At 41.7% G+C, this 23,349-nt stretch overlaps 1 protein-coding gene across 4 annotated transcripts in view; it reads right to left on the bottom strand.

Moving 5' to 3' along the window:
- Window positions 1-23,349, bottom strand: part of mark4b (MAP/microtubule affinity-regulating kinase 4b) — a 57,876-nt gene that overhangs the window by 5,229 nt on the left and 29,298 nt on the right. For 3 of the 4 annotated variants that reach the window (XM_063906423.1, XM_063906426.1, XM_063906425.1), the window contains exons 4-15: window positions 16,095-16,143; window positions 15,947-16,012; window positions 14,168-14,238; window positions 12,843-12,899; window positions 12,378-12,614; window positions 11,594-11,713; window positions 11,418-11,517; window positions 9,395-9,504; window positions 9,027-9,213; window positions 8,708-8,928; window positions 8,166-8,269; window positions 4,530-4,811 (exon numbers count right to left, since the gene is read on the bottom strand). In XM_063906423.1, the coding sequence (XP_063762493.1) occupies window positions 4,530-4,811; window positions 8,166-8,269; window positions 8,708-8,928; window positions 9,027-9,213; window positions 9,395-9,504; window positions 11,418-11,517; window positions 11,594-11,713; window positions 12,378-12,614; window positions 12,843-12,899; window positions 14,168-14,238; window positions 15,947-16,012; window positions 16,095-16,143 (1,604 nt within the window). Of the gene's footprint in view, window positions 1-5; window positions 3,338-4,529; window positions 4,812-8,165; window positions 8,270-8,707; window positions 8,929-9,026; window positions 9,214-9,394; window positions 9,505-11,417; window positions 11,518-11,593; window positions 11,714-12,377; window positions 12,615-12,842; window positions 12,900-14,167; window positions 14,239-15,946; window positions 16,013-16,094; window positions 16,144-23,349 lie in introns of those variants that run through there. The other variant, XM_063906424.1, reaches the window with a different exon arrangement.

Raw genomic sequence — 23,349 nt, 5'->3', positions numbered from 1 at the left:
GATAGAGAAACGTATCCGTTAGGAATCAATAGGTCTATCACCCATTGAAATCAATCCTTCCCCCCACTTCCTGTTTTAATGCATCCAATAGCTGCATGGCTACATCAGGCAATCCACAACAGTCACAACACAGAACACAACAACTGGTCTTCAAACCACAGATGAGTCATCACCAACTACACTCACCACACGGGAGCATCAGATGAATGTCAAACAACAAAATGTCAAAGTCACCAACAAACAGATGAGCGGGGGCCGGACTCATGTGTGTACAAATCTGATGCTTATTAAAGCACAACTTGTGTGTTAGAAGAGAATACCAGACTCATTTAGACCATCATTGTACTGTTGTCTGTGGTAATTGCTGTCTAGGCTAAGATGATGATGTGGGACTAACATTTGTACGGCATGGTTTCGGATACTACAGCGCCTCTTTCCATAACTCTATTTCTTTCTGTACCTCCCAGGTCTGTGATAGGAACACACTGTTATATCAGCTAGTCATGGCTGGTACAGTATGATGCACACAGGGTTGCCAAGTTTAAATTAAATATCATACTGTACAATTTAGCTCTTTGTCTGATCAGAAAATATTTTGGATAGGAGCGGGTTTATTTAGTCTTCGTGCCTGCATTTCAAAACTGTGTTTGACGCGTTTTCAGTGACAAATGGTTTTATTCTGTATGGTTTATGGTACAATGATGGGTAATGTCCCCTTTTCCAATACAATTTATAAAAAAGAAGTGCTGTTGAATCATTTATGATGTGGTTCCCCTGCTTCCTCAAGTTTCTACCCTCATGAACCTGAGGGTTACTCGATGTTCTGCTTATAGTACACATTCTGTATTGTTTTGGTTTGAGTTATGCTCCTTCTTATTCACTGCAATGTATTCAGGCACTTTTTTTGTTACCCTCCCTACATTTTAAAATCCCCCGGGATGTTCCTTTTGGGCCCTTTCTTGAGGGCCATGCTGACAGGTCTAATCTTCTAATCACACGGTGTGTAGCCATGACTTTCCTAACAATTTACAGAATGGATTATGCATTTCACATGCCACACTTAAGGCTACATAAATCCAGGATGTATGAGCTTATGACTGCTGTAGGGTTGTGTTAAAGTTTCTTCTAAAGAACTGTTTACTAAACCCAGCAGGCTGCAGGTAGTCTGAGGCTTCTTATTGCACTTCCCTTCCATGGCCACCAGGGGCTACTGTTGCCATTTTCTGCAGCTCAACTCTAATTCTGTCACACACAACCTGGCAACCTGAACTCTATTCCCGGAACTGGTGGTGGTCTGGAGAATAGAGCCGTCAAATAACATAAAAAAGAAGGACTTAGTGAAAATGTCTCTAATGTGACCTGGCTCCGATGTTTGAACTGTCACCGCTTTTAAACTACATGGAAAAATCCCTGACAATCCACAAAGTCAATCAATGGGACAATTATTATAATTTATAAATTATTATAAATAAAACAATTACCCAGCAAACATGTTGATGGCAATTCCTTTTGGATCAGGAATAATAATAAATTACAGCAAATATGTTGGTAATATTTGACTACTAACACTTAAAAGCTGCTCGACAAATAGCTGTTCAAATATTTTGAAATCTTATATCAGTTTATTCCTGTATTCAACACTGAATGTTTTGGACGTGTTGAATTTTATAATAGGACATTTGCCATTTTTGGCTGGGTCAAGAAAGCAAGGAAACCAATGCCAAGGTGACCCTGAGCAGCACTAGTGGTATCATATCTTTAAATCAGAAGAAAATCTATGAGAGTATGTAGTGACAGACTCAACTCTATTCTCTCACACTGCATTGAGTTAGGGATTATCTGAGCTGAAAGTGAGAGAAGGAAGAGTGAGAGAAGCTAGCAGCAGAGTACTAGAACAATCTGCTCGTATCTTCAGGGAGAGCTGTGAAGATCCCAGTTTAAGAAAAGGATAAATCCTGGTTGCATAACTAATCCTGATTTAAACGGCTGTGACGCTGGGTCAGTCGGGATGACTGGTGCAGGGTGCTTAGCAGCATTCTGTTCCTGCAGAGGGCTCACACACATGCTCTGTACTCGTATAGTCACAGGTAGGTAGCTACAGGGATGCAGGGTAAACCATTGTTTCCTTTTACACCTTTACACACACACACACACACACACACACACACACACACACACACACACACACACACACACACACACACACACACACACACACACACACACACACACACACACACACACACACACACACACACACACACACACACCTTTAGAGGGATGTCTATTTTAAGAAATGAGTTTTAAGACTAGCAGGGTGAGAAACCGCTCATATTCAAATTGACTTGTCTTCTAGTAGGGACAAAATCAGCCCTTGTTGCCCGAGAGAAGCGATATGATTCTGTGTTATTGTTTGAGGCAGGTAAAGGAAGATAAAGCCAGCAGAGAACAAGCAGTCCAGACAGACACACACTCAGAAACACAGATGCTGATTAGAGCTTTAGTCACATAAACATCCAGAGTTGAGGTGGAGCTGCTCTACAGGAAACTGTGAGGACCTCAGTCCCAGATCTCCAGAAAAAGCTGGATTTTAAACTCAAGTTTAAAAGTCAAAGTTCAAACATCGTTCAATCATAGGGCGATTAAACCCTTCAAAGCATTCTGTATAATGCTCATACTGTGATAAAGATGCAGGAATGATTGAAGGCCGAGCCAGAAATTAGCATTGCCCTGGTTCGACAAAAAGCCAGTGGGATTCCTACATTGGATTATCGCAAAAAATTCAAAAGACACCTGTATGATTCCTGAAGCGTAAATGTAATCAATAGAAATAAAAATCTATAGTTAGGCTATAAATGAAAATGCTCGCAACCTCTAAACTGATATTTATTTTAGTGTATTCATAGAGAGAATAACACTGGAATAAAAAACACTGGAATGAAAGATTTAATTTACATTGTCAATTTCTTGACAAAATGAAAGGAAAGGAAATAACTTCTGATCACAAAGCTTCATGTGGAAATAAAAGTTGTTCACATCAGATCAGATGGTTTTTCTTGGAGCAGGTTGAATTTATCTGCCTGATTAAACGTCTGCCTGTAAAGAAGCCGTGCCTCAGATGATTGTTTGTGTAACTGAACTCCAGCACGCCACAGACAGCGATGAGAGGAGAGGGGGCGACGGGGGCCACTGGCAAGCAGACAGACAGTCAGACAGACAGAAGCAGCCAGATAACATGGGAAAGGAAGACTTACTAACTGTTTTTGTCCCCTGTGGGAGGGTGCAGCCCGACATGGACTTGTTTGAGCTCTGACGTTTAGAAGGGTCAAGAGTGACCCTAGGAGGAGGAGGAAGAAGAGAAGGAGATGACGAGAAGATGAGAGGAATGGAAAAAAAGGAATATTAAAACAGCAGTAAGTCAGAGAGACATGGAACAAAAGAGAAGTGAGGGGGGAGACAAAAGAGAGGTGCCAGACAGTAAGAAGCACAGGTAGAACTTTGTGTACTGTAGTTCAGGAGAAAAGACGGAGAACAGATTGGCAGGTGACTGGCAAGGAAAAGCAAAAGTTGTTAAAGAATCAAACAAACCAACAGATAAAGCAACGGTAAGCAGCGGAGAGGAGTCTCTCCCCCTGACCAGCAGACCTGGGTCTATAGCTCAATGCTTGTTTGTATCAGGAAAAATACTTGACAGAAGCTGAAAAGTTAACCGTTTTCTGTAACTGAAAATAAAGTCTAACTGCTTCAATGAGAGATTACAGTCATTTTCAATAGTGAAGGATGAAAATATTGCATAGATTGCCATCCAGTACACAATATGCTACTAAGTCCCAAAGTTAGTCAAATTCATTTTTATATCTCTCTTAAATTGTCACACACTCTTCTTTGTCTGTTCACTTAGTGTTGCCCATTCTCTTTATTAAAATATAAACATCAGAAATCACCATACTTAATTATAACCCCCCCCAAAAAAATATTTTGTATTTAAATCCACTAGTTGTTTGTGTTGTTTGTTATTGTTGCCTAGGTAACCAACATGAAAAAGGTCAAAATCTACGGTTTCATCCAATTTGAATTCCTTATGCTACATTTTTTAACTATTTAAGGCATAGACTATTTCACAATTATAACATTGGTATTTTTTTCGTTCGATGAGGTGGACACATGTTAATAGCAAATGGAGCAGGTGGTAATAGCATGTACAACAAACATGTTATGAGACCCAGGTCTGAGCCTGTAGAGCTGCATCATTAGAGAGAAGGCTGGCGGGTTAGTGCTGGTTAAGGAAGAGACAGTGAGAGGCAGCAAGGTTAGCTCAATGATCTTTATGTACACGTTCAGAGTTACACTGTAGACAGTCTCGCTCCACCATGTGAAGGGGTGGCAGAAATCACACATTTACATCCTGCTGTTAGATATGAATCCATCTGTTATCACTTCATGTCGTCCTGTTATAGTCACACCTCTGAACAATCATATAACCTTCTATCCTTTCCTCCCTTTCCTCTTCTCCCGGCTTCTCCCCTTACCTGCGGGTCAGCTTGGAGGTGAGTTTGCTGAGCAGGTTGGTGGTGGTCCGGGTCCTGGCGTGGGGCAGTGGGCTGGCATCATGGGACGGCGTTGGGGAAGCAGGGGGAGCATGGGAGGGAGGGCGGCGGTCTCTGATCTGCCCTCCGTGGAAAGTGCTCCTCACCGTGGACCCCCTAGAGAGGCGGGAGGAGGGCGTGGAGGACGAGGAGGAGGACACTCCGGATGCACCGGCGATGCTGTGGGTGGAGGGGGAGGAGGGGGGCAGGCGGTGGGATATGGAACTGGAGGGAGAGGAGAGAAAAACGAACAAGTTTCAATATCAATCCTTTTAATTTGCAAGCACAGCACAGGAACGTTTCCATTACGGCACCCACAGCAGTTTACCAAAGCATTTCATATCTTTTTTTTAAAAAAATATGTTTTCACAAACATCTAGGCAGAGGTTTTTCCAAGTTAAATGTAACTAAAAAACTTAGATTTTCTGTAAAATGTTTTTACAAAGCCCTCAAAATACTGGGCCCACGTTCATCTTAAAGAAGGAATAACAAAGTTTACTATCGCAGAATAAACACACGAGAAGGCCGGTTGTATTCCACACAGTATTCGTATGCCTTAGTATTAGTAGTATTAGTCATGCCGTGTAGTCTTTTTATTCATTTAAGATCTGCAATACTTGTATATCCTTAACTTAACTTCGGTAACTTGTTCAGAACAGATGCATGAACAATCCCAGAGTCAACTGCCCCTCATCAGGACAACAGTTATTCCTAATCTCAAAATGCTCTCTGTGGTCTCCCCCCCCCCAACTTCGATTCCCTTACACGTTCACTTTGACATACACGCATGCACACCTCTCTACCCTCCCTCTCTGGCTGGCTGGTGGCCTGAGGCTGCTTTTCATAACGCTCTAGATAACACCCACACACAAGGTTCAAGTGGGGCAGAGCCATTAAACGAGTTAAGTTGAAGCGCAGCCGCTGCACGGCAAAATCGTTTAACGTCAATATGAGCTAGCTGCCTACTGCGGCTCACTGCGGGGGGCACACTGGGGACGGGTGGGGGGGGAGGTGTCTGAGAGATGAAGACTCAAAGATAGCGAGAGGAGACGAGGAGGGTGGGAGGTTGAACAGGTACATGAGAAGCAAATGGTAGACGGGGAGAGAAGCTCTTTCTCAGAGACCTGCTGAGACTTCCGTTGAAATGTATATTGATGATGCAACACAATTCTTCCTATTTATTAAGAAGCAAAACATTATTTATTTGACTAACCTGAATAGTAGGGTTAAGCCTATCAGGAGTGAGACTTTGTTTGATGTTTAATGTAATACTGTGGCTGCTTTCTCACAGCTGTTACTGGGACTGCATGTGTATTTTATTCATTATAAATTGTGTAATTTCTAATTTTACCATTAATATTTTATGCATACTTCTTAATTACTATTAAGCTATCTTTGGCTCTTTACTTGCCGTAAAAATGTACATTTCTTCCCCTCTGTGGGACAAATAAAGGTATTCTGATTCTGATTATTGATTCAGCCAGTCCTACTGCACTGGATCTTAAAAAAAGGTCCTGTCACACCTGTACTCAAGAATTATCATTACATTCATTTGAGAGTTTAAGGAACTTTTATTTTTTGGAGGTGTTTGTGGACAAAAGCACTAGGGTTTTCTTTTCTTTTTTTAAAAATATTTTTTGGGGGCTTTTTGCCTTTAATCGGAGAGGACAGTGGAGAGTGACAGGAAAGTGGGAGAGAAAGTCGGGGTGGGATCCGGAAAGGATCACGGGTCGGGAATCGAGCCCGGGTCACCGGCATACGGTGCAGGTGCCCCAGCTGGTTGCGCCACGGCCGGGCCAGCACTAGGGTTTTCTGAGCACCAGAGTCACTTCTCCTGAACCAGGAGGGTGTTGTAAACCTGCATGATTTCGTCAGAATGTGTCTAGATTGCACCGATGATAAGCATTTAGAATAACGATATGGAAATGGTGAATCTCTCGCTGACTGTCTTTACTCAAGAAGGTAATATATATTATTTTTTTATGAAATCACTTCTTTTGTGGTTCTGTGTGGTTAAGTTTGATTTAGATTACCATTTACACTCTTTTATAACCATTGAAATACTATTCAGTAAGTTAAAGTAGCTCAGCAGGACACTTTGGCCCCTGCTATCAGGACTGTGTGTTTAAACTGCTTCATGGTGCTTTTAACTATCTGAAACTACTCTATGCCTCTGTATGAGATCACTTATCTCCCAATGATATCAAAGATTACTTTGATTTTAATGGACTGAAATACCGAACAGTGTGTTAAATAAATGGATCTGTGGTTCATACCAACACACACACACACACACACACACACACACACACACACACACACACACACACACACACACACACACACACACACACACACACACACACACACACACACACACACACACACACACACACACACACACACACACACACACACACACACACACACACACACACGTCACTTACATAATCAGTGCATTGTAATCCTCCTGCTGCCATTATAGATCTCACTCTTTCCATGTACACTTTTATGTGACTGTGTGTGTGCATGCACGTGTTTGTCCCATCAACCACTCTGGCATGGCATCACATTGACAAGGCCTCTGAGGCTAGTGCAGGGTAACGGGGGCATAGTGCCAGTCCTCACTTCATCCTGTTCACGACCCCCCTTCTGTTCAATACTTTTTTGCATTTGATACACCGTTTTCCTGACCTGCACCCCGCCCTCCTTCCAGATACGATAATACTTTATTGTCAGATCAAGTCTGACATTTTCCTTGCATCACAGCAACTCCATTTGCCACATCAAACAAGGACAAATATAAAGGCAGGACACAAGGAAAACAAACATTGAACTTAACATCGTCTTCCTCTGAGAGGCTAAATTACAGAGGGATACAGAGACAGAGGAAACGGCTCAGACAGAGTGAAAGTGAGATAGTGAGAGAGGGGAGATGGTGGCAGACTACCATCTGTCACAACAACAGACGCTTGATATTGGGTGTATAAACACACACTGACTAACCCACTCATGCACAATTTAAGCCCTTTATCCTCTCTTGAAGAGACTAAATGTATGAGACTAAACCTCAGGGCCAAACTCTCTGAGCTGTGTGCACAAAGACACCGTACCAGTGGAACCAGTTTCACACTGCATTCAGTATGAAGATGAATGTCTCCTGCCTAGGGTTAAATAAGATACAACACGTTCAAACAGTGTTGAATATTTATTCCATCTTGATCATGTTTACCTTGTTGTTTCTACATTGACATTTAATGAAGGCTAATAATTAATAGCCTGTTTGTGCACTGCACTTAAAAAAAACGGGATCTTTTAATGAGTTTTTTCAACCCTTTACCAAAACTAAACCTAATTTCTAGACCTCCTTCAGAGATTTAATACAAGATAAGGTGATATTTAGAGCTAGCAAAATAGTGAATCTGTTCAGTTTTGCGTACAAGAAGGAAGCAAACGCTGTCTTATCTTGTTTTTGTACACACTATAAAAGAGTTCTAGCACATGAGGTATCACCGAGACCTACACACTTTGATCGACAGTTAAGACCTTTAGCTTAGCATGTACAGTCCATATTCTCACCTGTTCTCCTTGCCATTTTGCAGCAGTGTGTTCCTGTCGGTGCTGGACCGGTCTGTACACACGTATGTGTTCCTTCGAGTCATGGCACTGGCAGGGATGTTATTCTGGAGGAAGAATCAAAAATGAAATACACTGATGATGTGATGTGGTGACGGGAAAGTGGTTTCAAACTTAAAACAAGGAGAGGAGGGCTTCTAAAGAGGAAGGGATGCATTATTCCTGGAGACTATCGAAAAGCTGTACTCGAGTGAAAAAAGTAAGGCTTCCCTGCCCTGATGGTTTTGCCTCAGACAGACACTTAAGAGACTATTAAAGAATTAATCTCAGGTTAATCTGTCTGCTTCAGTTAATCTTACTGAACAACCTTAATCTCCATATTCCCTCTGCTGGGTGGGTCTACTGTCAGTTATTCATATGCATGCAGGTGTTCCACTCTTTTAGTCTGTGTTAGTGTTGCAGTCTTCATACGTGTGTGTCAGTGGGCTCTAATCTCGGTAAATGGGATTAGGCAGATTGAGGCTCCCTCCTCCTTTGGGCCTTACTGGGGTTGTGGGAACTTCCTTGCGCCGGTCGGGTATCTCGGCTTTGTTGGGGTTATGAGCAGAGCTAACCATGGGGCTGGAGGGGGTCGGGATGCTACGAGATCCAATCGTGCTCGTGCTTGGCTTGCGGCTCGACAGACGCTCATCCTTAAGCCCCGCCCCTTCGCCTACACCACTGGGACTCCGCTTGGGGTGCGTCGAAACTGGAACCGCTGGACCACCTGAGGGATAGAAAAAGATCTCAGTGAGGAAGATTCCCATCAGCTTTTCATTATTCCTCAATGAATGGTCCTCATCACAGAACTGATGAAGTCCTTACAGAAGTCAGAGTGCCGTCTCTGGCGGTGGTAGGTGGAGGCGCTGCGCTGAGGCTTGTGGGCAGAGGAGGAGGAAGATGGTGCAGCAGAGGAGGATGTGGTGTGTTTGCTGGTACCGTTGGTAATGGTGCTGGGTCGGACTCGAGCTAGACTCAGACTGCTGGCAGAGCGAGACTCACTGACCTCCGTCTGAGGGACAGACACACGGAAAGAAACAAAAATATTTAGATTTACAAAACAACTGCTGTGTGTTCAACCCAGAGTTACTAACACTTAATACGGTGCCCTTGTTCCCCCTTACCTGCAGTGCTATACATCAATGCAGATTACTTTTGTGCAGTTGAACCCAAACATAAAGAAATACACTCACGTCATTCTTGCGTCCCAGCAGCAGGTATGTGGCCGTGACCTCATTGTACTTTTGAGTAGAAAGCGACTCTCTGATCTCCTCTCTGGCGAAACCCATCCCTACCATCACATCTGGAAGGAGAGAAATGAAATGACAAAGATTGTAATTTCACAACTTCTACGACAAGTCAGGTAGAATCTCACAGGCTGACCTTCAGTACAATGATCTAAGTTCCAAGTGGCTGCTCAGTGTGAACCTGCAGGGCTTGATGCATATGCACCAGAGGTGGGACCAAGTCACTGTTTGTCAAGTCAGTCCCAAGTCTTAGCAGTCAAGTCCAAGTCAAGTCCCAAGTAAAGACAGAGAAGGGCAAGTCGAGTCCAAGTCCGAGTCACATCAAAGCCAAGTCGAGTCCAAGTCCAAGTGCCGACCTTTTTCAGGTATTAAACAAGTCATCATGTACTCTTCAATTAATATTGCAATTATTAGACTATCGATCATAATTTGAACATATCAATCTAATCTACAGTCTAATTTTATAAATACAGATTGAAATATGTTCAATGTTTCTGTATTGAAATCTTTTACGATATACACATGCACCCGAGAGAGAACTAACATGTGCCACAGTAATGTGGCAATGACAAGGTTGTTTTTTCTCAGGTGTTGCCTCTGTAAGTGTGTGTGTGTGTGTGTGTGTGTGTGTGTGTGTGTGTGTGTGTGTGTGTGTGTGTGTGTGTGTGTGTGTGTGTGTGTGTGTGTGTGAAAATAAGAAGATGTCTGATGAACTTAAGATGAATAGCATTTGTAAAGTCAACTTTGACAGCAGTGTGTTCGACATCTGTGCACAACTAGAACATCCGTGCAACAGAAATCAGTACAGTTGAGAGGAAAATACGAGTACAGTCATCAGGAAGATTTATTTTTCTCTGGTTGTGCCTCCAAATGTAAGGGTGTGAGAGGGAGAGAAAGAGAGAGAAAGAGAAAGAGACAGTCAGAGAGAGAGAGAGAGAGAGAAAGAGAGAGAGAGAGAGAGAGACAGATAGACAGACAGACAGAGAAATGCAGACCGGACGGACAGCTCTCGACTCGGCTTCCCTTCTGCGGCGCAATTCCATCTTTTCCGTAGGTGAAATCCAGGAAAATCGTGAATATTAATGAGGGGAAAACCGGGGATTATCCAATCACGTTGGTTAAATCCCTGATCCAATCCAAAAGGCCAAAATCCACCACATGATTGCATTGCTCGCACTTGCCTGCCGGCTCTCGCACATTACGGTCTTCGGGGCTTCGCAAATTGGCATTGCAGGGATGGATGTCCATGATCAGGAAATGTTGTTTTTGACTCGACACATGTCAAGTCCTTACAAGTAAAAGAGGCAAAGTCCGAGTCAAGTCTCGAGTTAATAGTATTCAAGTCCAAGTCAAGTCGCAAGTCATGCCGAATTTGATCAAGTCAAGTCTGAAGTCATTAAAATCCTGACTCGAGTCACATGACTTGAGTCCAAGTCATGTGACTCGAGTCCACATGTCTGATATGCACCACCTGAATTTAACTCCAACTAAAAGCGTAGTGCCATTTGAACGTGTCTGGAGCACCATGTAAGTGACTTGATGTTACAGCAGCTCCTGCTGAGCTTTTCTCTTTTGGGTTCTTTAATTTTGTTTGCGTATTTGTCCTTTTTCTTTACGGGAATCTACTCATGAAACTACTGGTGACTGTTTCTGAGGCCTCTTGTTGTTGCATTTTCCCATTTGCGGATGTCACACTGAACATTTGAAGACAAAACAGATCTTATCTTAAGTTTTACGTCACTAAATTATTATTGGAACTTTGGTTGACGCTCTATGCCAGATCTCAGGGATTAGCTTTTCCACTGATGACTTTGCAACCCCAACACCAGAATAAAAAAGACCTCCAGAAGTGTCCGTCACACTCAGCCAGGTGTTCCCAGTTTATCCTGACTGACTCACTCTGCAATCAGTAAATGATTTTATCATCAATGATTTAGGTAAATAATCAACCAGTAGCTGTGTTTCTCACCGATGCGGCTGGTATTGTTCAGGTCCTCCTCAGGCTCTGTGTGGGGCACTAGATCCTCACCTTCAAAGCCGATATTAATCCACTTGTCTTTCATTATTTGCTGAGGGAACAGAAGCACAGTATTTAGACTCTGATGTGGTCAACGTGAACATGCTGTATATTTGTGTCTTCCTCACGTCCAGCGAGCAGCGCTTGGAAGGGTTGAGGACCAGGAAGCGGCGCAGGATTCCCTCGCAGTCTGTAGACATGTAGAAGGGCACGCGGTATTTCCCCCTCAAAACACGCTCCCGCAGTTCCTGAACGCAACACACATTGAGACCCAATGAAGACAGAGATACTGAATGGATAAAAGATCAGGACACAGACATTCTGTGCGTTTTCTCTTTGGTAGAATGGTTTGTAATGGGATGATGCTCAATTTTAGAATTAACGGTTGAGAGTTTTTGAAACTCTGCAGGGCCTGTTTTTTAAACATATTCAATAAAAAAATCAAATTAAACCCTAAAGAAATATTTTAAATCCTGATTGTGCATAACACATTTATTCGTCCCACAGAGGGGAAATGTTCATGTTCCAGCAAGTAAAGAGCCAGAGAAGCTTCATATTAATTAAGAAGCTTGCAAAAATATTAAAGATAATACAATTAGAATTACACAATTTACATGTATAAAGTTGTGAGATAGCAGCCAGGTATTAAAAGAGGAAGTATATTGCACAGATGTTTACAGATGTTTTGCAGAAGTTCAATTGTCTAAATAAGGGACAGCAGCCAGTAATAATAATAATAATAATAATAATAATTATGAAGCCATAAAGACATGTCAATTTGGTATGTGTATCCCAACACCGCACTTATGCTCACCAGTGCAGTAAAACACAATCTAAAACATAATCTTCTTTGGAGCTCAGTCTCCTCAAATGAAATATATCCTGTTCCAAAACAGCCTCCATGTCACCCACCTTGAGGTTCTGTCCGTCAAACGGCAAGGACCCGCTGACCAGTGTGTAAAGGATGACCCCTAGGCTCCAGATGTCCACCTCCGGACCGTCGTACTTCTTCCCCTGGAAGAGCTCCGGGGCTGCGTAAGGCGGGGAGCCGCAGAACGTGTCCAGTTTACTGCCTGCAGTGAACTCATTGCTGAAGCCAAAGTCGGCTATCTTGATGTTGGAGTCGGCATCTAGTAGCAAGTTCTCCGCCTACACCGTAGAACATGAAGACACTTAATAAACAGAAGACTAAAACAGGACAACTATAATGAAGTATTAGTGGATTATAGAAACTTCCAGCTGACACAAACAACATGTGTGCAGCGTTATGGCCGTCAGCTTTATAGCTAATGACTGTAGCTTTCTTATTACGTACAGGTGCAAATGTAATATACAGTCTGTTAGAGAAGTGTTAGTGAGTCACACATAAACGTTCACCTTCAAGTCTCTGTGAACAATGTTCTTCAGATGACAGTAGTGCACCGCAGACACAATCTGAGGAGAGAGAGAGAGGGAGAGAGAGAGAGAGAGAGTGAGAAAATAAGACAAATGAGAGAAGATAATTCATATTTCATTTTTGTCTTAACATGTCGTCAAAAGATCAACTATAAGCTATACACACAACCTCCTTAACCAACTTGTGACTAGACACTAGGAGTAAAAAGTAGAAGACTGAAGTTCTTGCTGTGCGATGGCTTCTGTCTATTTTATTTGGTCCTAACCACAGTGGAAGAAATGATTGTATTTCTGTATTGGTCTGCTTCAAGTTCACACTGCCAAGTTAAAACCGAAGCAGGAATTATAAACAAAAGTCACATCAACTCTCAGTAGCTCACATTTCAACTCCAGTTATGTTGGGTAAGCATAATAAATGAATGATGTTTCTATCTTTGTAATCAGTGCAGAACGCAGTTTTCCAGGAAACAACTTATAGCTGGCTGTCAGATGTCAACACCTGACCGAGGAACTCACACCAGCCATAGAACAGTGCAGGGATGTGATAATGGGTCAGCATTTTACCAATCTGGTTCTCTCGTTTAAAGTTAATATTTTATGATTATATTTATTGGTTAGATGCTGAAAATAATATCTGTGGTTAAAACAAGCTAAAGAAATGTTGAAGATTTATTTTATGACCTACTATACGTCAGTCAATACCCCACTGGTGAATGTTTGAAGCTTCTACGTGTTTTAAAACAGTGTTTAGTGTCTAAATGAGACTACTAAACTCCATCGTCTGAACTTTAGCCACCTTTAGCTTAACAGCGTTCTTCTAGTAGCCATGCAACCTAATGTATGTATCTTAATAGCATAACGTTGTTTATTTTACTTCTGGCTTTTACGTCTATTGGACATATGCTTAAAAAAATGTAAGCATCATTAATGTGTGTTTGCAAGGGATCTTTATCAGAAATACTTTATTGTTCCCACAGCGGGAGCATGTACAGTTACAGCAAAAAATATCTAAGCAGATTAAAAAAAGGCATGCAAAAATAGTAGCAAAGAAACTAATAAGTACACAACCATGGCTAAAAATGAGGAGCATCAATTTAAAGAACTAGCTCATTTAGGTGTTGAGACATAAAAATGTTGTGACATTTATACCAATGTCTTTCACATAAAGGGGATTATTGCACATTGCAGGTTTATTCATTTTGTAACGTTCAAGAACCCAATGGAAAACCCCTTTGCCCTTGTGATGCCAATTTCTTGGTTGGCCAGCAACAAACAGACAGAGAGGAATACAGACAGAAGGAACAAACCTGTCTGAACTTGGCTCTGGCCTCTTTCTCCTTCATTCTGCCGTGAGCCACGAGGTAGTCGAACACTTCGCCTGAACAGGAGAGAAAAAAAAGGCTTGACTGTCTATCAGGCAAGAATGGATATTCTTTTAATGCTAACATATTCCATGACTGGACTAAAAAGCAGAAACGTCCACTGACTGTGTTGCCTATATTAACAGTTTTGGTGTACCTTATATCTTTATAAATCAATGTATATCTTTGTCAACACCCATGCCCACTTCCAATCATACCAAGGAAGATGGATGTGACTTTAGGTTTCCTCCCTCGGTCTGTGTTTGTGTGTTCAGGTGTATGAGGGTGTTTATAGTGAGGCCTGTGTCCAGCTTGTAAAAACACGTTATTGCAGGAGCAAATGTTGCAATCTCATACAGAGGTGAAACCTGATAAGTGTCCCGGGTGAGGTTGGTCAAGGTGTATGGGCATGTGTTTGTGGAAACACCTTGTGCTATTTTTCTGTGACATGACACATTACAAACAAGTTCTGACGCTCCCAAACTGCTTACAATTCTTGGTTTTAAACACTTAAATCATATCGCAGGTCTCCATATAGATGTGTGTTGTGTACATGTATGCACTCCAGCCATACATTTGATCCTAAAGATCCTTAAAAGTAAAACTGGTAATTTATTTCAATATATTTCATTTCGTTTTACCTAAATCCACCTTTACATTTGTCTCATATCCATACCAGCATTCACTCCTCAAATTTGTACTTATGTTGTCTTGTGCCCAAGTAGTCACTCAGTGAATTGATACCTACTTATTTTCTTTATTATATGAATACAAATATTACAATTGTTATATGTGTATATGTGTGTATGTATGTATGTGTGTGTGTGTATGTATATATGTGTGTATGTATGTATGTATGTATGTATGTATGTATGTATGTATGTATGTATGTATGTATGTATGTATGTATGTATGTATGTGTGTGTGTGTGTGTGTGTGTGTGTGTGTGTGTGTATATATGTATGTGTGTGTGTGTGTGTGTGTGTGTGTGTGTATGTATGTATATATGTATGTGTGTGTGTGTGTGTGTGTGTGTATGTATGTATGTATGTATGTGTGTGTGTATGTATGTGTGTGTGTGTGTGTGTGTGTGTGTGTGTGTGTGTGTGTGTGTGTAAAGATGTATATATATTTTTTACCATATCCCTTTAATGTTTCTATACTTATTTATTGTATATATTTGTTGCAGATCTGTACGTGGGTGGGGGGAGGGGGGGTGAGTGAATGTTTGTACTGTTTTGTAAAAATGTAATTAAAAAAAGATATATTAAACAATAAATCAATTCAGATTAAAATGTGGATGAAAAAAAAAAGAAAGTAGAATGGGTTGGGGTTCTGTTTTAACAGAGCAGCGTTTTGGCCGGTGAGCTGCTGCCTCCTTATTAGGTATTGGAAGAAAGAGATCACACAACATAAAGAGAGGGCAGTGCAGAGAGATTAAGGGATCACAAGGAGAGAAAGAAAGAAAAATAATGACGATACAAAAATAGAGTAATGCATGGGAACAAGGGGAACAATGTTGAAGAACAAGAGGAATAAAAGAGAAGGAGGGAAGGGCACTCTGCCTTTTTCACAGAGACGGATGTGAGATCTCACAAATGGAAATAAAAGCATTGGACCTGATCGTTTCATCAGTTTTACTTTATAGTTCAGTCAAAGTCATCAGTCTAACTGGGACCATTCAATACTTGGCAACATTCATGAGCGTCGGGGGGTGTAACTCACCTCCGCTAGCGTACTCCATAATCAGGTAAAGAGTCTTATCAGTCTCAATCACCTCGAACAACTTCACTGTAACACACAGAGGGAGAGGAGTCAGCACAAAGGCCGGCCTGGAGACACACACAAGACAGTTCTGAGCAGTGGAGCTCACCTATGTTGGGATGGTTCAGAGTTTTCATGATGCGTACCTCTCGAAACAGCTGGAAAACACAGAGAAACATTAGTTAGCTTCATAAAGTCAAGTGCTGTACTAGAACAAAATGGCTCTAATCAGAACACTCATTAATACTGTGTCTCACGCTGTTTCACATTTGGGTAGAATTGAGCTTTTTTAAATCATACGACACAGGAGCAGTTAACCAAATACAATACGCAGCTTTATTTGTGACAATCAATATGCGTACTCTGCAAAAAATAAAAAGTTGAGTTGAATCAAATGACTGTAACAGGTTAGTTGAAACAATAATATGAAGTTCAAAAAAGAAAGGATCAACTTCATATTATTGCTTTCAACTTACCTAATACAGTTGAGTCTAATCTGTTGATAAAATATATGTATTTTAGGGGGTAAATGAAAGTTTACTTTAGATTTTTTGAGTATAGACATAATAATAATCATCATGATCACTTTAATTTATATAGCACCTACACTACTATGTAAAAAACACTTTGTCTGACACATTTCATTTTTTGTCCTTGACCTGCATTTTAAAAAGAGCAGCCTCCTCCTATCTTCATCTGATTTATTTTTCATTCATTCCTTCATTTTCTTCAGTTGAATTCATACAACCCCCCCCCCTTTCTGCCCACCTCTAGACCCGGGCCACCCAAGGGAGAGTCTCAATAGTGCAAGGCTGACTGCGTGGCCTCCTCCCCTGGGTGTGCCCCCCCATCCATCACTGCTTCAGACTGCTGCCTCTGTGGTGCTCTCTGCCTCGGTCTAATTAAAGTAATGTATTCATTTGTGAAAGATGCAGCAATGATGATGTGCACTTAAAAGATGTTTGTTTTAACTCCAGATTTAATTACAATACATTGGCACCACAGACAGGATGAAAATCTGAAATAACAGGTGAAATCTCAAGGTAATGAGCATTGTGATTGGATTTTAAACTAGCATAGAGTATAATCATGTGTCAATGATTTAATTGTGAACCTTTAATACACATAAGGGTCTGCAAACATCAGGCCTTTCATCCATCACTGCTGGTTCTGGTTGGGTTATTAGTGTTAAAGTGAGACCCTGAGGTAGAGTGTGTGTGTCGAGTCATGGCGTGTGCGTGTGTGTTTGTAGGGCAAGGCAAGAGTGTGTCAGGACTATTTCTGTATTAGCAGTTATATTTGTTTATTTGTTTATTCCACACATGGCAGTTATTTTATAACGAAACATGTACAAATAACACAAATGTTACAGCACATGGTGGAAAGGAGCAGCGAGAAGAACATGTTATTTTACCTGCCCCTTCTTAAAAAGAAATGAAATAACCATAACAAAAGCAATATTCTGTCAGTCATAGTTGCTTACAAATACCTACAGAAACACAACACCAGATCAAAATTCTACTTCATATTGTCTGATTACTTTTTCTTTATACATTTTCTTAAACTTAAAAACGTTCATTCAGCCCTTTAAATCGCTCGTCAAATAATTCCAACTTTTTACGCCAACTACAGAGACACACATCTGTCCAGCAGTGGCTCAGTCAGTAGGGGCTTGGACTGGGAATCGTAGGGTCGCCGTTTCAAGTCCCCGAACACACTTGAAAAAATATGAGCAAGGCACCGGACATCTCCAATCCCCCCTCCCCATTGCTACCCGGGCGCTGCACAATAGCTGCCCACTGCTCCTAGTACTAGGATGGGTTAAATGCAAAGGACTAATTTCACTGTGTGCTCTGCTGTGTGCATGTATGTGACTAATAAAGAGGGTTTCATCCTCCGATTCTATCTGTCATCTCTACATCAATGGCAGCCATTCCAGTGTCTGTTGAATTCCAAAACAGAGAAAAATTGCCAGTAGTTAATAAAATAAAAATCATTTAACTCAAAAGACGTACATATAAAAAAATAAAACAAGAGAAACTGATAATGCTGAAGTGGTCTCTTGATTTTTTCCGGGGCTGTAATTAAAGGTTTTAAATGACTAATTGAAGTGTTGTTCCATTTTAAAAAGGAAAAGGAACAACACTTTGTTTTGCTGAAACAGGGCATGTGTTGAAATGGTCATTCTACTAATAAATACAGGTAGGGGCGACTTACAGACTGTAACCCCTGCTTAGTGTTTGTACTGAAATGTAATTCATAACATTATAGACATGACAGTCAAAGACAGCAGCAGCATCTTAGGTGAGGAAATGTTTTTTTTCCTTAATTATTTTTCCTTTTCCTATGTTTCCTTTATGCGACACGCTCGAGGAATCTGCTTCCTCACACTGAACACTTTCAACATGACATAACTGTACAATTGCCCGAGGCATGTGTGCCTGTGTGAGTGTTTTCACAGATATTATCTGAGACAGATACCTGTTACGTACCCAGGGGAATAATACCAGTCCAGTTAGCTATGCACACACACACACACACACACACACACACACACACACACACACACACACACACACACACACACACACACACACACACACACACACACACACACACACACACACACACACACACACACACACACACACACACACACACACATACACACATCTACTTCAGACATTTACAAAGACCCTATCATATAGGCAGCGGAAAATAATAGAGGGACTGATCAACAGTGAAAATAATAATTAGTTTCAGTCATACACTGATTAATAAATAATCCAATAAAAAGACAAACGTGCAATGATAATGCAGCACTTAAAACCACTGAAGTGAATTTATATAACAAAGAGGAATGTTGTGTTGGAGAGAAAATGGGAAGCTGCATCATCGTCATAAGCGCGCACGCACACGCACACGCGCACACACACACACACACACACACACACACACAGGTCCACTGGGAGTGTGTAATTGAACTAAGTGCATCAGCTGTTCATCTGAGCTTTAAGAGGAATTATCGGCTAAGCCTCCCCTCTCTCACCTCTCTCCTATACACCCATTTACCTCTGTCTTTCCCTCACTCTCTCCTCTCCCCTTTTCATTCACTTACATTAATCTGTGACCACTGCTGCTTATATCTTTAAAAGATTCAAAATAACAATTGTTTCACAGAACATGTGAGGCTAATATGGCTGAGGAAGCAGTCAGCTCAGCAGCTGGCCAGGACATTAATTGCTGAGTCACTGGTATTGATTGAAGAGTCCACTCAATCCTCGTGCTGAAATATCCTTTCTTATCACACTCAGTAAATAAAGGATTCTTGGTTGAAGCAAACATGTCTGCAGCTGACATTTGTCCACTGATCCAACAGAATAACTTCACTCTCCTGCCTTATTATGTCCACCCTCTCTTCCTGGTTATTATCTCCCTTGGCGATGGCCCCGCGTCACTGTTGCCATGCCAACCCAGGTATTAATCCCTGAGCCTGGATCTCATGCTTCCCAGGGAGTTATGGGAAGTCATGGAACGCTAAGCACATGGAGGACAGCTCACACAGCTGCTGCCCTGTGGAGGCCTTACATCACAAAGGTGCTGATTATTGTGTTTTATTGAGAATTTAATTGTGTTTAAAACGCATAAATGCTTTCAAAGTTATCGTGACAAAACACAAATATATACAATATATTCCAAAACAGATTTCAATCTCTGACAGTGTTACCAACATCCTTCTTGTTTCCTGTCCTTATCTTTATCCTACCTTCTCTTCCAACAAATCAGGCAGAATTAATCAACTTCAGAGCATTTACATGCTCTGTGTCTCTTTCCGTCCTTGCCTGGAGTTATTCATCAGCTGTCAGACATCTTTTAGTCAGCGCTCTCGCTGCTTTTTACAAGGATTTACACAAAGCAACCTAACGACCAGGTTGTGGCGTTTCCTCCCTCTTGTCTCGTTTTCCAATAAGGGCAGTGCTGCACAGGTTTGATTCATGTGTCTGGTCTGTCCACCTTTGACCTGTTTATCCATGCTGTGCATCCAAAATTCTCCCTTTGTTTGAACATTCACACAAACACACAAAGCTATGCCATGTTGCAATAGATAAATTAGGAATTGATAATGCTTGTGTAGCTGCCAGCCCTGTTACAGCTCCATGACACATAGTCTAAATCCCTGCTGTACTCTGTAGGGTGAAACACACTTCCTCTTACCAGCCGCAGCCAATCATGGGACCAGAGACATTCAGAGGAATAAGTGGGCAGAGAGTGAGACAAAGAACGACAGAGTGAACACGCAGGCCTCTCTCCACTCCCACGTCAGAGTACTCTTGTGAATAACCCGCTGTTTATGTGTGTGTGTGTGTGTGTGTGTGTGTGTGTGTGTGTGTGTGTGTGTGTGTGTGTGTGTGTGTGTGTGTGTGTGTGTGTGTGTGTGTGTCTGTCTGTGTGTGTGTCTGTCTGTGTCTGTGTCTCTGAATGAGACGGTCCATTACTGACTGCCATTGAGATGAAACGGCTAGGGTTGCAAATAACTATTGTTTTCATTGTCCAATCGTCTGAGATTTCCTTTTCAAAATGAATCAAATAATCGTTGGGTTAATAAAAAAGAGGAAATAGTGAAATAGTGAAGAATCAAAGATGATGGAGGATCTTTTCTCTTTTTTTTCTCAGTCCAACATCAGAGATATTCAATATTCAATAAGATATAAAAACTGAAAAAAGAGATGCAGAAAGCAGGATTTTCTGTGTTTTTTTACATTTAAAATGTCTTTCACGGTTAAACAATTATTAAACTAGTTGCCGATATTAACTGACTCTATTAGTGACTTCTCCCCGCCAAAATCGCATTCCTGGTACACCTACAGACATCCAGGTAAAAGCCTGCGTCAATGATTGTATTTACTGCCTTCATCAGCAGGGCGCAGCGGTGTCAGATGACAGAAGGCAGGAGATTGTTGGTGTCTTTATGTGTCATGTGAACAAAGGTTGTCACTGGAAGGATTATTGATATGTAAGCCGTGTAGCCTGAAGCCAAAAATAATATTTTTGGACTAAGAGGTTACGAGGCTTTGTGCTTTACGTTAGGCCAGAGCTGGTGCACCTCCACAAAAATACAACTAACACCTCGAAGTCTGGTCAGTCATAAAGATTGATCATAGAAAGAAGAAGAAGAAGAAGAAGACATACTTTATTAATCCCTTACAGGGAAATTGCTTTCTGTACTCTGTTGTGTTGACACACATTAAACACACAGAGGATATACATGCACACACAACCACATGCAGAGGAGAGGTGGCAGAGCAGAGAGGCAGCCAGGTACCCGGCGCCTTATAAATTCAAAGCAGTTGTTCCCTTTTCAGTAAACCTTAACAGTCATATTTATCACATAAAATAATACTAAATAATACTTTTAAACATTTAAAATGTAAGTAACAAGAGGCAAATTTGAATAGAATAATTCTCCAAGTCTGTTTGACAAAGTTAAACAGAACTACCTTAGACTCTCCTTGATGCATAAGATGTTGGCATCTCCCACTTTTATGTCTCATACTTATTATTCATAATAAGACCACTTACTATGAATAAATCCTAAATCGTGACACCTGAATCAAATAAAGTTTATGTTGTACTTGATTTATCAATTGAATTCCTGGTCACAAGGTCTGGCCAACACTTCTGAATCATTGAATGGATCAAGCTTTATTCTACTTTTATCACAGACATTTCAGATATGTTATCAAAGACCTGAGGAAACCACACTCTGTGAGCGACCTCAGCACATGGTGATGTAGCAGGGTGAAAGGCACACACAGAGTGTCCTGCAGCATTTTCCGGGCCCTAATGAGCCACATTACTCAGGGATTTGCCTCCGCTCTCTCTCCTGTCGCCGAGGAACATGTGAATAGACTTTTGACCCCGGCTCTCCCTTTTGTAGTCTGTTGCTGGGAGTGCTGCCCTTCTGCATTATCCCAATAAAAAGCACACATAAAGAGTCCCGCCCTCCCCAAATACTCCCATTCCCTTAATGTACAGCAGTAATTGGAGCTCCCAGGCCTATCAGTGAGAGGATCTGAATCATTAATGCAGAGTAGCTGGAGTTTAATTCAGGCTTCATATAGCTGGCTGTTTGACCCAGATCTTGAGAAGCTGGACTCAGCTCGGGCAAATCGGGAGGATTAAATGTAGTTTTATAAGAGGTTGGATGTGCAGTGAAAGACCCAGGCGGACCGTCAAACTTCTCCTCTTCTGTTCCTTTGAAGACGAGCTGGTGGGAAAACCTTCTGCTCTCCCTCTGTCTGCCCTGTTGTCCCTTTATTGTCTAATTATTCCCTTTGCGCACCGGCACAATAACAACAATGCATATAGAAGCAGCGATATGATTATGCACAGACACCCACACAGGAACAACATGCTGCACACAATAGCAATGCAGATAATGGCATTACACACACACACAAAGCAGACCAGGGAGCGTGTCGGGCCACCGCTTTATCGGCCGGTTATCATCCGCGTAGGCGCGCACACACACACACACACACACACACACACACACAGTCTACTCTCTTCAGTTCTGCTCTGTATCTTGTCTTTCTCAGGGTCCCTTCTCCTGTGCCAGGGCCTCAATAACACTTCCCCCCCTAACCCCAATGCAACCAGGCCCGCCTTTTGTTCGCCTGTCTGGAATTCAGCTCCTAGCTGAGGGGGCCTCGGCGAGGGACAAAACACACTTCAATGCAATGCACACACACACACACACACACACACACACACACACACACACACACACACACACACACACACACACACACACACACACACACACACACACACACACACACACACACACACACACACACACACACACACACACACACACACACACACACACACACACACACACAGTATCACCAGGCTTTTGATGGGGCCCTGCATAGCCTGGCAGATTATCCAACAACACACTGCAGGGAAGAGAGCATCTAAACACACTCTGTATGTTACTGTTAGACAACTTTAAATATGACAACAGATTTAAGTGAGATTCAACCTGTTTTCTGTTTCACTTACAAATCTCTTTAACTTTTTTGCTGTGTTTTCAGGTGTAAGTAGGACAGTCAGGATTTCCAATTCAGCTTATAAACAGCTTTACAACTGTGTTTATACTCTTTTCTAAGGAAATCAACAGCCCCAGGCACATTGTAACAGGAACACACAGTTTACAGTGTACAGCTGTAAGTGTTGGCAGACAAAACGTGTTTTATCAACTCCAGCTACACTGAACTAGTTCAATGTAGTAGACCATAATACCACGACAATTTATATTACGATGAAAAATGTGGGGATGGCTCTACTTGGTGAGTTGC

This window comes from Eleginops maclovinus, chromosome 18, assembly GCF_036324505.1.
Source record: "Eleginops maclovinus isolate JMC-PN-2008 ecotype Puerto Natales chromosome 18, JC_Emac_rtc_rv5, whole genome shotgun sequence".
Classification (NCBI taxonomy): Eukaryota; Metazoa; Chordata; class Actinopteri; order Perciformes; family Eleginopidae; genus Eleginops; species Eleginops maclovinus.
The sequence above is the reverse complement of the archived record's forward strand: the minus strand, read 5'-3'. Positions and strand labels throughout refer to the sequence as shown.